This window comes from Cebus imitator, unplaced genomic scaffold (assembly GCF_001604975.1).
Source record: "Cebus imitator isolate Cc_AM_T3 unplaced genomic scaffold, Cebus_imitator-1.0 Scaffold23, whole genome shotgun sequence".
NCBI lineage: Eukaryota > Metazoa > Chordata > Mammalia > Primates > Cebidae > Cebus > Cebus imitator.
Window position 1 is genome coordinate 11,551,606 of NW_016107338.1, and position 16,852 is coordinate 11,568,457.

Sequence of the window (16,852 nt, forward strand, 5' to 3'; positions counted from 1 at the left end):
AAAAAAAAAAAAAAAAAAAAAAAAAAAAAAAAATTTCTAACTATAACCTTCTCATAGTAACCAAAATAATAGATGAAAAAAGAATCAGTATGAACATAGATCATGTGAACAGCAATGTTAACCAACTTAATCTAATTGACATTTGTAAAATACTACACCCAAGAACTCCACAAAATATATTCTTTTCAAGTGTGCATGGTCTATTCACCAATACAGATCAAATGCTAAGTCAGAAGATAAGTCTCAATAAATCTCAAAAGATTTATTGTAAACTTATATAGAGTATGTTCTCTGGGCATAATGAAATTAAGTCAGAAAGCATCAGTAACATACCTAGAAGAACCCCAAGTATTTGGAAATTTAACATAATATTTAAAAATAAACTATGCTCAAATGCCACATGTAGGGTTTGGAAAAAAATAAAAATAAAAACAAAATAAACCATGGGTCAAGAAGAAACCATAGTCACTTAGAAAATGTTTTGGACTGAGTTCAGTGGCTCAAGCCTGTAACCCCAGCACTTTGGGAGGCCCAACATGGGAGGATCGCTTGAGCCTAGGAGTTTGATACCAATTTGGGCAACATAGGGAGACTCGCCTCTACAGAAAAATAAAAAATTAGCCAGATATGGTGGTGCATGCCTGTAATCCCAGCTACTTGGGAGGCTGAAGCAGGAGGATAGCTCAAACCCAGGAGTTTGAGATTGCAGTGAGCTATGATCATGCCACTGCATTCTAGCCTGGGCAACAGAGTAAGATTCTACCCCTTAAAAAACTTTAAAATAAATATTTTGAACTGAATGATAAAACGCAACATATGAAAATTTTTGTGCTAAATTTTAAAGCAGTGCTCAAATAGAAATTAAAACCTTTAAACAAAATTCTTTATAAACACAATATTAACAGAACATTAGCAAATCAAATCTATTAATATAGCAAAAAGATTATAAATCTTGAGCTAAAAGAGTTTATCCCAAGAATGCAAGGTAGTTTAATATTATAACACACACCCACGTACCTAGGCACATATAATGGATATTACATTATTGCTTTTGGCTCTAAGATTATAAATATATTCCAGGTCAGTGGTCTCCAACCTTTTTGGCACCAGGGACCAGTTTCAGGATGATTCAAGTGCACTACATTTATTGTGTACTTTATTTCTATTATGATCACATTGTAATATATAATGAAGTAATTACACAACTCACCATAATACAGAAGCAGTGGGAGCCCTGAGCTTGTTTTCCTGTAACTAGACGGTCCCATCTAGTTGCAGGATAGGGGACAATGGGAGACAGTGACACGCAAAGTGTATTGCTTATGTCCAGTCTACTCTGTAACAATCTCGTTTTGGTTGCTGTCACTGCAGAAAACTCTGCTTCACAAAAAGTGTCAGAAATGGAAGCAGGCTTTTGTGTGCATTTGTGGCAATCTCAGGATATTCCACCTTGACTTTAACCCAGAATGTATGGAGATTTGAAGTTGTCTCAAACATACTTTTAAGGCCTCCATCATTTGCAATCTCAAGCAGTTGATTCTCTTCTAGCATGGAGAAAGTCGATTCACCTGGCTTATTCACAAATGGGTGACAGATCCATTCCTTCCAAATTCAAGGGTCTTTTGTGGTTGGGAAGTTATGCTCAAACTCTTTTGAAAGCTGAGATTGGTGATCATGCACCAGCTGGGAGAAAGAAGGCCCTGGCTTGGTCTCCCTCAAAATCTCTGCAAATGTTTGAAACATGTCAGAAATCCTAATGTTCACTCATGGCCCCAGAATTCCAGTTTGGCTTTGAATACAGCCACTTTATCTGCTGACTTAAACACACTCATCATTCTCCTCTGAAATGACGGATTGAGTTCGTTGAGAAGGCTGAATATGTCACACAAGTAAGCAAGTTTTGCAACCCATTCTGTGTCACTGAAATGTGCTGCCAGTGGTGACTGTTTTTCTAAAAGAAATCTCTGGAGTGGCTCTCATAACTCAAAAACTCTGGTCAGTGATGGACCTTTAGAAAGCCACCCCACTTCTGTGCATCAGATGTATGTTCTCTGCGTCTGTCTCCTTGCAGAGCTGTGTGAGCATGTAAAGGCATGTATTTAAATGTGCACAATTTTAATCACATCCTGGAAATGTTAAGTTCAGGTGACATTTTTCAGATAGCTAGCCTTTCTCTATAGGTAACACAGTACACAAACTCTCATTCAGAAGCAAACTCTTTAACTCAAGTAGTGAAACCAGAAAGCTGCCCAGTCATGGCAGCCACTCCATGTGTGCATATACTGACACAAAATGACCAATTCAGTTTTCCTGATAGGTAATCATTCAAAGACTTTAACAGTTCTGCAGCTATGGTACTGGCTGGCAACAAAAGTGTACATAACATATCCTCATGCACATCCTCCTGAAAAGCATATCACACAAAAACAAGCAGTTGCCTTGTCAACACTAGTAGATTCGTCAACCTAGAATGAGTGCCACAGTGACTCATTAATTCTCTCTAACAATTGTGCCTCAATATCCTCTATTTCATCAATTCAACTACTTATAGTGCTAGCTGAAAGAGGAACACGTGCCACCTTCTGAACTGTAGCCTCTCCTAAAAGTTCAAAACAAATGTCCTTAGCAGCAGGTAGGATCACTCTTCACCTATAGTAAAGGGCTTCTCAGCTTTAGCAATGCAGTTAGCTACTAAGAATGATGCTCTCAATGAAGACACATTTGAAGTGGTTGCTTCTTTGTGTTCACGTTTTTTTCTTTTGAAAAACTCCAAAGGCTTGTCTTTTAATGCAGGGTGCTTGGTCTCCACTTGGCAAAGCCATTTTGAAGGTTTCATGGTTTCCATTGGATAGCCGGTTGCCATACACACAAAGAGGGCTTGGGGAATGTGAATGTGTAATTTAAGTGGAACTCTTGGTATTTTCTTTTAAATGCAGCTTTCTTTTTGTTGGCAGTCTTAGAGACTTCTGCTGTCTTATCACTGGGTCTTTCCTACTTTTCAAAGAAAATCTTGCTTTTTACTCATTTTGGCTAGGGTTAGTTTGTGGGCTGACAAAACTGTCAGTGAGACAAGTGTGCAGTGTGGGAAAAGAGGACCAGATGGAGGTGGCAAATAAAATAGTGGGCAGGTCATGTACAGACTAAAATAAATGTCAGATTCTGACTTAAAGCCTGCCACCAGATGCAGCTCACTTGCTACTATAAAGCCTGCCACCAGATGCATTTTAATTGTCACCTGCCACTCACTGATAGGGTTTTGATATGAGTCTGAAAGCAGCTGATTATGGTCTCTGTGTTCTCTGCCAATGTTAACCTGTATTTGCAGCCACTCCCCAGTGCTAGCGTCTGTGGGGGTTCACTCAGGGTGGTAGGAAGAGTTGTAAGAGAAATTATAAAGAAAGTTATAAAAAATAGTCACAAGCCTTCTTGAAAGGCCAGAAGGTTTTTCAAAGGCCTCAGGATAGAGTTACAGCTGAAGGCAGCCTAATCCTCTTTACTTTGAGCTAGGAGCAAGGGTAAATAACAAAGAAATGTAAGGGAGTTTATCTAAATAACTTGTTTACTCATGTGGTCCTAAAACTAACCTTTAATCATTCACCAGCAGATGGCTCTCTTGGGGGGAGGGCAACCAGGCTTATTACCCACAAATGGTGGTTGCTTTAGGCATCAGAACCCGGCCTTTATTTGTTACCCTCTAATGGTGTTGACTCAAAGCCTTTGTCATTTAACATATGCTGAATAAAGGCCGGCAAGGCCAGCAAGCCAGGGTGCAGCTGCTAACTCTTGACAGCACTCTCCTCGAGTGTCTACAAGTGACCATGGACCCCTCAGGTAGCTTTTTCACTGAATATCGGTGTTTGAGTGCATTTGTTCATCTGTCGCTGGGTCATGGACTGTGGGTTGGACCCTGACAAGCATCAATGTCTCAGCTCCACCTCAGATCATCAGGCATTAGGTTCTCATAAGGAGCATGCAACCTAGATCCCCTGCATGTGCAGTTCTCAATAGGGTTCGTGCTCCTATGAGCTATTTTTTCCCCTTTTTATTTGTACAAATTTATGGGGTACATGTGCAATTTTGTTACCTACATAGGTTGCACAGTGGCCAAGTCATGGCTTTTAGGGTATCCGTCACCCAAATAACATAAATTGTACCCATTAATCAATTTCTGATCAGCCTCCCCTCTCCCACCACCATTTTGTTTCCCTTCCAAGTCTCCGTTATCTATCCACTGCTCTACATGTGAACACATTTTTTCAGCACCTATTTATAAGAGAGAATATGTGCTATTTGTCTTTCTATGCCTGGCTTGTTTCACTTAACATAATCACCTCCATTTCTTGCTGCAAATGACCATTAGTCAGCTGTCCCTGACAGGATTTCATTTTTCCTTCTGGCTAAATAATATCTAATTGTATATATGTACTACATTTTCTTTACCCATTTATCTCTTGGTGCACACTTAGATTGACTCTATATCCTTGCTATTGTGAACACTGCTGTGATAAACATATGAGTACAAGTATCTTTTTGATATGCTGACTTTTTTTTTTTTTTTTTGAGACAGAGTTTTGCTCTTGTTGCCCAGGCTGGAGTGCAATGGTGTGATCTCAGGTCACTGCAACCTCTGCCTCCAGGGTTCAAGTGATTCTCCTGCCTCAGCCTCCCAAGTAGCAGGAATTACAGGCATGTGCCACCATGCTCGGCTAATTTTGTATTTTTAGTAGAGATAGGGTTTCACCATGTTGGCCAGGCTGGTCTCCAACTCTCAAACTTAGGTGATCCACCAGTCTTGGACTCCCAAAGTGCTGGTATTACAGGCGTGAGCCACCACGCCTGGCTCTGATATGCTGACTTCTTTTCTAGGGGGGGTAGATACCCAGTAGTGGCACTGCTGGGTCAAATGGTAGTTTAGTTTTAGTTCTTTGAGATAACTCCATGGAAGGTACTACCTTCCATGGAGGCTGTGCTAATTTACATTCTTACCAACAGTGCTCAAGAGTCCCTTTTCTCTGCACCCTTGCCAACATCTGCTATATTTTGTCTCCGTAATAACAGCCACTCTGGGGTAAGATGATATCTCATTGTGGTTTAGAGTTGCATTTCTTTGATAATTAGCAACATTCAGCAATTTTTTTTCATATACCTGTTGGCCATTTGTACGTTTTCTTTTGAGAAAATGTCTATTCATGCCCTTTACCCATTTTTAGTAGGATTATCTGGGTTTTGTTCTTCAGTTGTTTAAGTTCTTTGTATATTTTTGATGTTAGTCCTCTGTTGGATGAATAGTTAGCAAATATTTTCTTCCATTCAACAGGTTGTCTCTTTACTTTGCAGATTATTTCTTTCACTGTGCATAAGTTCCATTTGTCTATTTTTGGTGTTGCTTCAGGCCTCATTTTAAATTGACAAAAATAAAATGAAATATTCAGCCATATGTAAATACTCCAGGTACCTATGCCAACTGTAATACCGCATGCATAAAACCCTTCTTCTCTGGGGTAACTGGCGTGACATCAATGTGATACCTATGGCCACTGATCCTTAGAATTTGGCCAAATGTGTTTCTAAATGTCCTGCTGAATTATTACAGTCTATCCAATCATTTCAGTCATCCCTAAAATCCCATTGCTGAAGTCAGTCAGCCCAAAATTTGAGCTCATCTAAACACCTCAGAAGAACTGACTCCCTCTATTCTTTTTTCTTACAGTTCTAATTTTAGACCTCAGCTTATTAGCCTGAAAAACATATATATATCAGTCAAAGTGAGAAATAATATTGTTTCTTCCATCCACTAAGAAAGCAAGGTGGAAGTAGTGCCCTATTTTTTTCATTGCATAAAATCCTGCTAATAAAAATTTGATACTAAAAAAACCCACAAATAAATAAATCAAGAAAAGTACCTCCAGAAACAAACAAGCAAATTATTTCCTATTAGCTGGTCTTGGTCTTCGTTTATTTTCCAGAGATTCCCAACTTCTCAAAGTTCCAAGTTCTGTTTCTAAGGACAGTATCCTGCTCCTACACTCATCTTCCTCTCATTATTTTGTGACACATTTTAATACTCTGATATATTCAGGCGGTGAGATAGGCATCAGAATTATAAAAAGTATTGAGAATGATACTTACTGTATTTTGTTTTTGAGACAGGTCTCTCTGTCACTCAGGCTGGAGTGCAGTGGTATGATCACAGCTCACTGCAGCCTCAACCACCTGGGCTCAGTGGAGGCTGAAGTGGGAAGATCACTTCAGCCTCCAGAGTAGCTGGGACTATGGGTGCATACCACCACACCCAGTTAATTTTTGTATTTTTTGTAGAGATGGAGTTTTGCCATGTTGTCGAGGCTGGTCTAGGGCTCAAGAGATCCACCTGCCTTAACCTCCTAAAGTGATGAGATTACAAGCATGAGCCACCATACCCAGCCCAAGAATGATATTTTTAAGTCAGCCTAGGTATTATACCTAGGATGCTTTGAAGACTGGAAGAATCTTCCATAAACATGACAACTAGTTAGCTGCCCTTTTGGCTAAAACGATAAAGAAACTGCAGTGATTAGTTGGAAAATAAACTCTATAGTGATATATGGAAATTCAAAAAGAGAAGAGAGATTATGTGACTATGCTAACACACAGCTCAGGTCAGGAGACAGGTATCTTTATCCTTTCTTCTTTGACCCTTCCTGCATCCTATTACCTCTGATATGGATATAATGGTGTCTTGGGCTATAAGGACAAAGATCATACCCAAGGAACAATGGAATAATCTGGTGGAAAATCTGAGACTCTGAAGATACATGGAACAGAGCCTACATCTGGACTTTTACATAAAAGGAAATAAACTATCTTTTAATTTTAATTTTAATTAATTAATTAATTTTAAGACCGGGTTATAAGACTGGCTAATTTTTGTATTTTTGGTATAGATGTGTTTCACCATGTCGCCAAGGCTGGTCTCAAACTCCTGGGCTCAAGCGATCCACCTGTGTTGGCTTCCCAAAGTGCTGGGACTGTAGGCATGAGACACCACACTGAGCCAACTTTTATCTTTTCAAAGCCTTTGTTAATTTGGCTTTCTATTATTTGCAGCTGAACTTAATCCCAACTGATATAATAGATAAGGAGAAACAGGATGGTTAAGAGACTCCTTGTCAGTGAACTGTAGAGTCATCTCATTGAAGACTGAAAGAGTGGATGATAAATTCTCTGAGAAAGGAGATGAGGAAGTTTTTATTACTATTCCTCCAATATAATGTGGAAGGCCTGAAGAGCTGTTTGTATAAAGAGTTCGGCTTAGTGAACGAGCTACATCCTTGGCATAGTCACAGAATGCTAATAGTTGCTATAAAGCCTAATGATATTGACAACTGAACAGAATATGTGAGGTTACTAAACCATTAACATGCTTTACTGAACATACAGCTTTTCAAACCTTTGGACTATTTACAGTGTTGATTTCAATCAATTCCAGGAGGTCTCAATGGAACCAATTATTATATAACTATAGGAGGCTTAAAAATTCATTCCTCAAAGATTCCGACCTAAGAAAATCCAGAAATCACTCACTCAACAGTGCAACAGGGCTAACTAGCCAATGGGATACATTATGTAATCTATCTCAGAAATTTGTCAAATTAAAAAAATTATCAGTTGGGCGTGGAGGTTCACGCCTGTAATACCAGCACTTTGGGAGGCTGAGGCAAGTAGATCACGAGGTCAAGAGATCGAGACCAACCTGGCCAATGTGGTGAAACCCTGTCTCTACTAGAAATACAAAAAATTAGCTGGGTGTGGTAGTGCACACCTGTAGTACCAGCTATTTGGGAGGATGAGGCAGGAGAATTGCTTGAACCTGGGAGGCGGAGGTTGCAGTGAGCTGAGATTGCGCCACTGCACTCCAGCCTCATGACAGAGCAAGACTCTGTCTCAAAAAAACAAAAAGAAGTTATCAAGAGACTTGAAAGAGGAAAGTATCAGAAGACAAAGACCAAAGATGAAAACAAAGTTTGTCATCAGTCACTAGATGCATATATGAAAAAAAATTAGTTTTCAGCACAGCAATAACATTTCTTACAACTTCATAAAATGACTGTAATTTTTCTTTAAAAATGATGCCTTCTACAAATTATGGGTTGAGATTAGAGAAGTATGTATGGTTTACTGAACCCTCAGAGATCTCAGATGGCTTAGAAGTTACATGGAGTTTTAAAATAATAATAATAATAAAAACCCCTCCAGAGTATAAGTTAATTTCTTGTCGGTCTGGAAGCCTATCATGAGATATACTGAGCCTATCTAAGGTGAGCAGGTAATAAGATAAATAAACTGTAGGCCAGGTGCAGTGTCTGATGCCTGTAATCCCAGCATTTTGGGAGGTCAAGGTGAGGGAATCACGAGGTCAAGAGTTCAAGACCAGCCTGGCCAACATAGTGAAATCCCATCTCTATTAAAAATACAAAAATTAGTCAGGTGCGGTGGCACATGCCTGTAGTCCCGGCTACTTGGGAGGCTGAGGCAGGAGAATCATATGAACCCAGGAGGTGGAGGCTGTAGTGAGCCAAGACCTCGCCATTGCACTTCAGCCTGGGTGACAAAGTGAGCCTCGGTTTCAAAAAAAGAAAGAAGAGAAAGGAAAGGAGAAAGGGGAAAGGGGAAAAAGGGGGAAAAGGGGAAAGGAAAGGAAAGAAAGGGCATTTACCATGAATGGAGCTTGCAAAACTAGAAGATGCTTGGGTGAGTCTGTGAGTGGTCAGGAAATGTGATGGCCTAGGATATTACTGTGCACTACTGTATACTTTATAAACATTCTACACTTAGACTACACCAAATAAAGTAATTATACTATGACATTACAACAGCTACAATGTCACAAGGCAATAAGAAGTTTTCAGCTCTATAACAGTCTTATGGAACCAGCATCATATAGGCAGTCTGTCATTGACTGAAAGATAGTTATGGGACACATGACTGCATATGAGAAAAGTGCTCATAAATTTTAAAGTACTAGCAATAGGCAGACGTAAGCTATGTTCTTCATTTCTGTATTCCCAACCAGATTGTAAGGGAGCAGGAACTCTGTAACACTACTGAATACTTTTTGGTCTCCAGCAAAACTGAATAAATGTTTCTTAATGTCTTCTTTCTCAAGCAAGGAACTCAGGCTTGTTTCTGCCATTTGGGGTGGTGGTAAGAATAACCTCTACTACTTTGCATCCAAAGATACCAGAGAGAAACCAAACATTTTATTTGCTTCAGAAGAGCTTCACTTGCCTAGTCTTATCTTTGTAAATCATGTATTAGTTCACCTACTCCAATGCTGTAGCTATTGCAGAGAGTTAAACAACTTAATCATGTGACTGCTTTATAAGTCATAAATTGGAGAGAGAAAAAAGAAATGCATCTGTTCTTTCCTCAAAACTGCCATCTGCTAAATTCTTTGAATCATGTTGTCAAAATTCACTGCAAGGAAAATAAACTGTTCAGAGGATCAAGAAAATAATACAGTAGGCATAGGATTCATAAGCTCTTCACTTTGTTTAACTTCAAGGAATGCTTCATGGTACATTCTACACTACTAATTTTAATTTTCAGCAGAAAGTAGCAGTATATGAATACTATGATGTACACAAATCCCAATTCTCTTACAAGTCATAGGGCTCTGGATAAATTCTACCCATCTCAAGTCACAATTTCATGAACTCTTCTGTTTGTCTAATCACATTTACCTTGACTTTTGGTTACCTAGCACTTTTGTTCACACTATAATAAATTTTATTGGTCAGAATAGCACATATAAGCACCTGTCTTATTCACAGCCAGACTAAGTTCTTTACTTTTCTTTACCTTTATAGGATGGAAGTATTTTTAGCACTTGCTGAAGGATAGTTAGAACAGTTATATGACTTATCCAGGACTTGATTTCTTTATCTATAAAAACAATACTAGTTATCTTGAAACTGCCTTTGCAAAATTATGACAGTAAGGGAAATCTGACATAGTTGATTCCATCTTGCTTCTGACCTCCAAGCTGTCCTTGGTCATTCCTGGACACAGGCCAAGCTAACATTGGAAGAAATTTATAATTTAACTTGAGGCCGGGCGCAGTGGCTCATGCCTGTAATCCCAGCACTTTGGGAGGCCAAGGCAGGCAGATCACCTGAGGTCAGGAGTTCATGACCAGCCTGGCCCACATAGTGAAACCCATCTCTACTGAAAATACAAAAATTAGCCAGGCATGGTGGCAGGCACCTGTAATCCCAGCTACTTGGGAGGCTGAGGTAGAATTGCTTGTACCCGGGAGACGGAGGTTGCAGTGAGCTGAGATCATGCCATTGTACTTAAGCCTAGGCAACAGAGCGAGACTCCATCTCAAAAAAAAAAAAAAAGAACCAAAAAACAAACAAAAAACCAATTTAACTTGAAAGTAAGGATGATAATAGCAACAGGAGGCCAGGCTTGGTGGTTCACACCTGCAATTCCAGCACTTTGGGAGGCTGAGGCAGGCAGATCACTTAAGGTCAGGAGTTTGAGACCAGCCTGAGCAACATGGTGAAACCCCATCTCAGGTCCCTGCCTTGCTCAGGGACCAAAAACTGCCTTTGTAAGACTAATCAAAGGCCACAAGAATAGGATTATGGGAGGAGTCTGAACTTGGATAAGATGTAGGTATAGTTTCCATAAATCTTTACTGCTCAGGAGCCATGTGGTCGGAAGTCACAAGATTTGCAACCTCCCCAAGTGCTCCTATAGATACCATCACTACTATAGAATCTAAGATTGATTTTTTAAAAGATGTTTTTCAGATTTATCCCACCCAGACCTATGATTCATGGCTCAACTGATCCTGTGGCTCCACCCAAAGGCAGACTCAGCACATAAGGACTGTTTTTCCACAGCCCTACGATTTCATCCCTAACCAATCAGCGGCACCCATTCCCTAGCACCCCATCCACCAAATTGTCCAAAAAAACCCATAACCTGCAGAACTTTGGAGAGACTGACTTGAGTGATAACTCTGGTTCTCTCACATGGCCAGCCTCATGTCAATTAAACCCTTTCTCTCTCTCTCTCTCTCTTTTTTTTTTTTCTTAAAGATGGGGTTTCACCATTTTGGTCAGGCTGGTCTTGAACTCCCAACCTCAGGTGATCCACCCGCCTCGGCCTCCCAGAGTGCTAGGATTACAGGCGTGAGCCACCGCACCTGGCCAGTTAAACTCTTTCTCTACTGCAATGCCGTGGTCTCAGTGAATTGATTTTTGTCTGTACAGCAGGGGTGAAGAACCCATCAGGCAATTACAATCTTAATTTCCCAATGTCTGTGACACAGATCAAATTAGCAAAAATATGATGACAGAAGCTCTTTGAAAGTTTATTCAGGAAGAAAATAGGCCTTTTTTTTTTTTTCTTTTAGTAGGAGCTTGATCCTTGAAGAGTCTACATACAAATGATAGAATCTTACTCTCACCTGTTTCTTTGGTAAGTGAAGGGAAAATGAATGGAATGTTTCCCATTAACGTAACTTTTCATTTTTCTTTAACACTGGCTGCTAGTCCACAATGTTTGGTTCACCCCTTCAGAAAACAAATGTAAAAAAAAAGAAACACTAATCCCAATCCTTTAATCTATTCTGCAAAGATGCCAAGAAGACAAATAAGATACTTACAAAACCAAGAAGCTCTTTTGGAGGAAAGGTACTATAAAAACAAAATATATTAACTATTCTCACATTCTAAATTCTGTGCCTAACTTCCATTTCAAATTGGTAGCTTAAAAAACAGAGGCCAACACAGAAATCAGTAAAAGGATCAAGGCAGAACACATAAACACACAAACAGCAAATGCAGGAGATATACCAGGAGGCAGATTAGGTTATCAGACGTAACATAAAGATGTCTCCTTCAAAATGATATCTCTTCTAACCTAATGTTACAAAGGCTAGTTGAACAGAATGAAGGGCTGTTAAGCCACAAATTTAAGTAAATCTGCAAAGTAAAATCTAGTCTTGGTTAATCATAATGAAGAAAAACAATAAACAAATGGATTACAAATTGGCTGCCAAGGTTTGCAAGGTTTTTGTTATTCAATTACTGACACATGTAACATAAACAAGAGGGAAGCCAAAAGGCAAAAACACCACGTGGAGATTAGCAGCAAGAAGGCCATAAAAACAGCAAAGTATAAAACTTTACTACATGAGGATCATGATTTTTGTGTGGAAAATGTTTGGACTGCCCCTTTCCCTGACCTCACTGAAAAACAAAAATATACCAAAAACAATATGAGAGATATTCCTCAATGCCACAGTGAGGGATGCAGGACTATTATAAACTGACATGAGCATCAGGAAAAAACAGATATGGAGCCTAATCAGAAAGAATGAAATATACATACCAAAAACACCAGCACAATAAATTAAAAAACAAATGGCTTAATGTTCTCATGGTTATCAAAAAGCAAATTACCACTGATCTTGTAAATTTATACAGAATCCTCCCTCAGAACAGCTAAATTTCTTCATATTCATCATTAATATTCTTTCAATCTTTACTTAGTCAAGGTAGTTAGCAAGATTTTAGAGGGGAGTTCTTAGTTTAGGGAACTAATATTCTGGAAAGAATCAGCACCATTCCCTAATGGCAGCATACAAAATGCATAAAAGAGGCCAGGTGTGTGGTGGCTCATGCTTATAGTCCCAGCACTTTGGGAGGACAAGGCAGGCAGGTGGTTTGAGTTCAGGAGTTCAAGACCAGCCTGGGCAACATGGAGAAACTGCATCTCTACACAAAATACAGAAACAATTGGCCAAGTGTGCCCAGCTAATCAGGAGGCTGAGGTAGGAAGACTGCTTGAGCCTGGAAGGTGAAGTCTGCAGTCAGCTGTGATGGCACCACTGCACTCTAGCCTGGGTGACAGAACGAGACCCTATCTCAAAAAACAAACAAAATGAATAAAAACAGCTCAATAATTACTTCTCTATTAATAAAAGTGGCAAAATAAAACCTATCAACTTTACAAATGTAATTTATTGAACAAAAACACAAGTTTTCATTATTCACAAATCAAGAGATTCATAATTTTTTATCTAGAGAGTAGAAATGGATTAATTTAAAATAAACGAAAGTCATGAATTAAAGAAGTTTCAGTCTGAAACATATCATATGTTAGATGTTGGTATCTACTGACTAAATGTAATACTGTATTCTCATGAATATCTGGAGGAAGAGCAAAGTTTCTGGTGGCATGGACCGGTAAGATCCTTACAATCTTTTGAGGGTAGAGTACAGCAGTGTGAAGAGGAAAATAGTGACCAATGGGCAAGAAAAAAGCCGAGAGCAGTGGGTCATGTCTGTAACCCCAGCACTTTGGGAGGCAAGGTGGATGGATCACTTGAGGCCAGGAGTTTGAGACCAGTCTGGCCAACATGGGGAAACCCCATCTCTGCTAAAAATACAAAAATTAGCCAGGTGTGGTGGTGCATGCTTATAATCACAGCTACACAAGAGGCTGAGGCAAAAGAATCACTTGAACCCAGGAGGCGGAAGTTGCAGTGAGCCGAAATCGTGCCACCGCATTCTGGCCTGGGTGACAGAGCAAGACAGTCTCCAAGAAAAAGGAGCGCGGGGGTGGGGTGGGGGTGCGGCAAAGAAAAATTCCTGTACTAAAGACTATGACACAAGCAAAAAGCAAACTGTCAGGAGTAGAGAAAAACCCTCAGCAAGGCAAATTGATCTTGGTGATATATAATTCCAAGAACTTCGACCTTAATTTTCTTCCTATTTTGCCTGTTAGGTTTCATTTTTAGGGATATTATGTCTAATTTCACCATGAAAAATACAAGTAGGTTTCACTTGACATAAATTCTTTTAAAGGGAAATTATACTCTGAAAAGTAAAAGATATATTTTATAAACGATTTTTCACTGAGCAAGAACATAGGGAAAGAAAATGAGTTTTATACCAGGCAGAATTGTATTCAACCCTCTAGACCTGCTACTAACTTGTATGACCTTGGTCTTCATTTATTTCTAATTTTATATTTTTATATTTTTTTAAGAACTGGCATGTAAGGGGTAGTCTTTTTATTTTTTTACTTTTTGAGATGGAGTCTCACCCTGTCACCTAGGCTGGAGTGCCAGGGATGCAATCACAGCTAACTACTTCGACTTCCTAGGCTCAATTGATCCTCCCACCTTAGCCTCCCAAGTAGCTGGGACTACAGGTGCATGCCACCACGCTCAGCTAATTTTTGTAATTTTTGTAGAGACAGGGTCTCCCTATGTTGATCAGGCTAATCTCGAACTCCTGGCCTCTAGCAATCCCCCAGTCTTGGCCTCCCAAAGTGCTGGGATTATAGGTATGTGCCACCATGCCCAGTCAAGAGGTATTCTTAACAAATGGCTATCATTATGATTATTAAAGGGATTGCTAGCTATATAAATTTTTCCCAGGAGGGCCTTTGGGCAATAAAACTACATGTTACTATGCCAGAAAATACCTGACCAGTTAGGTTTCATAGTTCCTATGGAATTCTTGGTTCTGAGGATATTTGTGTTTAGTAGAAAGAGCTTTAAGTAAGAAAAAAGGAACGCTTCTTTTCAGGTATTTAATTTTGTTAACTTCCAAAAGATAGAAAATACTACCTGGCATATCTCACACTTAATACTCCATAGGCAGCTACGTTCCTTTGTCAGACAGAACTGAGCTTTCCTATATTTCCATAACTACCTACCAGAAACTGGCCAGCAATGCTTGAAATTGCAAGTTGGGCTATCCAATCCTGGTGGTATGATGCAAGAGCAGCTTACTCCCCACTGATATTTAAGAGGTATATGCTGTGCAAGAGCTAGAAAATCAGCCAGTACCACCTAACCACAAGGTGCTATTCTCACTTCCTCTCTTTCAATCATTTGCTAATCAACTCCTCAAAGAAAGATCTTAGTGATACTCCATCAGGTAAAAGGGAACAGCACAGGCTTGTTACTCATTAAGGCTGGGACAGCTGCCAGGAGTTTTCTGAATAAGACCTATCGTTATGTGTATCCCTGTAATCCTCCTAAGATGTAGAATGTAAATGAATATACAAGCTAGAGATGGTTTCCTTAAAAAATGTGGAGTGCATATTCTCTGCTAGAAGGAAAGAAGAAAGGAAATAGCATCCAACCCAACTACAGAGTAACTTAACAGCAGTCAGATTCAGAAAATGTGCTAACCCAATTTTCAGGCACAATTTTCTGGCCCTTCAAAGGCTGGAAATAAATGCAAGCATCCTGAACTTGGTTTCTCTTGGGAATGGCAGAGAAAGTTAAAGTTTTCTCCAAATTAAGTTTCATTTATCTACTTATGTTCTTAGAAACCGTGAAAGAAAATCAATATAAGTTTTTCAAAATACATATACACAACTACATATGTCGTGTATATGAGCATACATAAAGTAACTGTCTTTCATTAGAAATGAAATTTTAAGGAACGTGGTCAACAAATCTAACTTTAAAAAAATAAGGAGGCTGGGCATGGTAGCTCATGCCTATAATCCCAGCACTTTGGGAGGCTGAGGCGGGCGGATCACAAGTTCAGGAGTTTGAGACTAACCTGGCCAATATGGTGAAACCCCATCTCTTAATTTAAAAAAATACAAAACATTAGCCAGGCATATTGGTGCACACCTGTAGTCCCAGATGCTCAGGAGGCTAAAGCAGAAGAATCAGCTTGAACCCAGGAGGCAGAGGTTGCAGTGACCCGAGATCGCACCACTGCATCCCAGCCTAGGTGACAGAGCGAGACTTTGTCTCAAAAAAAAGGAAAACAGGGCCGGGCGCAGTGGCTCAAGCCTGTAATCCCAGCACTTTGGGAGGCCGAGGCGGGTGGATCACGAGGTCAAGAGATCGAGACCATCCTGGTCAACATGGTGAAACCCCGTCTCTACTAAAAATACAAAAAACGAGCTGGGCATGGTGGCGCGTGTCTGTAATCCCAGCTACTCAGGAGGCTGAGGCAGGAGAATTGCCTGAACCCAGGAGGCGGAGGTTGCGGTGAGCCGAGATCACGCCATTGCACTCCAGCCTGGGTAACATGAGTGAAACTCCATCTCAAAAAAAAAAAAAAAAAAAAAAGGAAAACAGGCTGGGAGTGATGGCTCATGCCTGTAATCCTAGCACTTTGGGAAGCTAAGGCAGGCAAATCACTTGAAGTCAGGAATTCGAGACCAGGCTGGGCAAAATAGTGAAACCCTGTCTCTACTAACAATAGAAAAATTAGCCTGGCATGCTGATGCACACCTGTAATCCCAGCTACTCAGAAAGCTGAGGCACAAGAATTTGCTTGAACCCAGGAGGCTGAAGTTGCAATGAGCCAAGATTGTGCCACTGCACTCCGGCCTGGGCAACAGAGCAACATTCTGTCTCAAATAAATAAAAGATAAAAAATAAAATAACAAAAAATATAAAAATATAAAAAGAAAACAATCATGCCTAGATAGCAGAAAATAGGAAAAAAGAAAGCCACGTTATTATGATAAATTCCATAACAAATTTCAAAGTCATCTTCGATTTCTCAGTTATTGGGGTATTGCTGCCATTATTAAAAACACCTTTATTACTTAATACATTTGATTCATCGGTTTATTTGTTGTTGATGGTGGTGGTTTTTGAGAGTCCCATTCTGTCACCCAAGCTGGGGTGTAATGGTGCCATCTCGGCTCAATACAACCTCTGCCTCCCAGGTTCAAACAAGTCTCCTGCCTCAGCCTCCTGAGTAGCTGGGACTACAGGTGCACGCCACCATGCCTGACTAGTTTTGTATTTTTAGTAGAGAAGGATTTCACCATGTTGGCCAGGCTGGTCTCGAACTCCTGACTTCAG

At 39.9% G+C, this 16,852-nt stretch overlaps 1 protein-coding gene across 4 annotated transcripts in view; it reads right to left on the reverse strand.

Moving 5' to 3' along the window:
• Window positions 1–16,852, reverse strand: part of COMMD1 (copper metabolism domain containing 1) — a 231,129-nt gene that overhangs the window by 86,014 nt on the left and 128,263 nt on the right. Inside the window, exon 3 of one of the 4 annotated variants that reach the window (XM_017522192.2) lies at window positions 1,701–1,724. The exons of the other annotated variants lie outside the window; for them this stretch is intronic. Within the exon in view, the coding sequence (XP_017377681.1) occupies window positions 1,716–1,724 (9 nt within the window). The 3' untranslated portion in view covers window positions 1,701–1,715. Of the gene's footprint in view, window positions 1–1,700; window positions 1,725–16,852 lie in introns of those variants that run through there. 4 annotated transcript variants of the gene reach the window in all.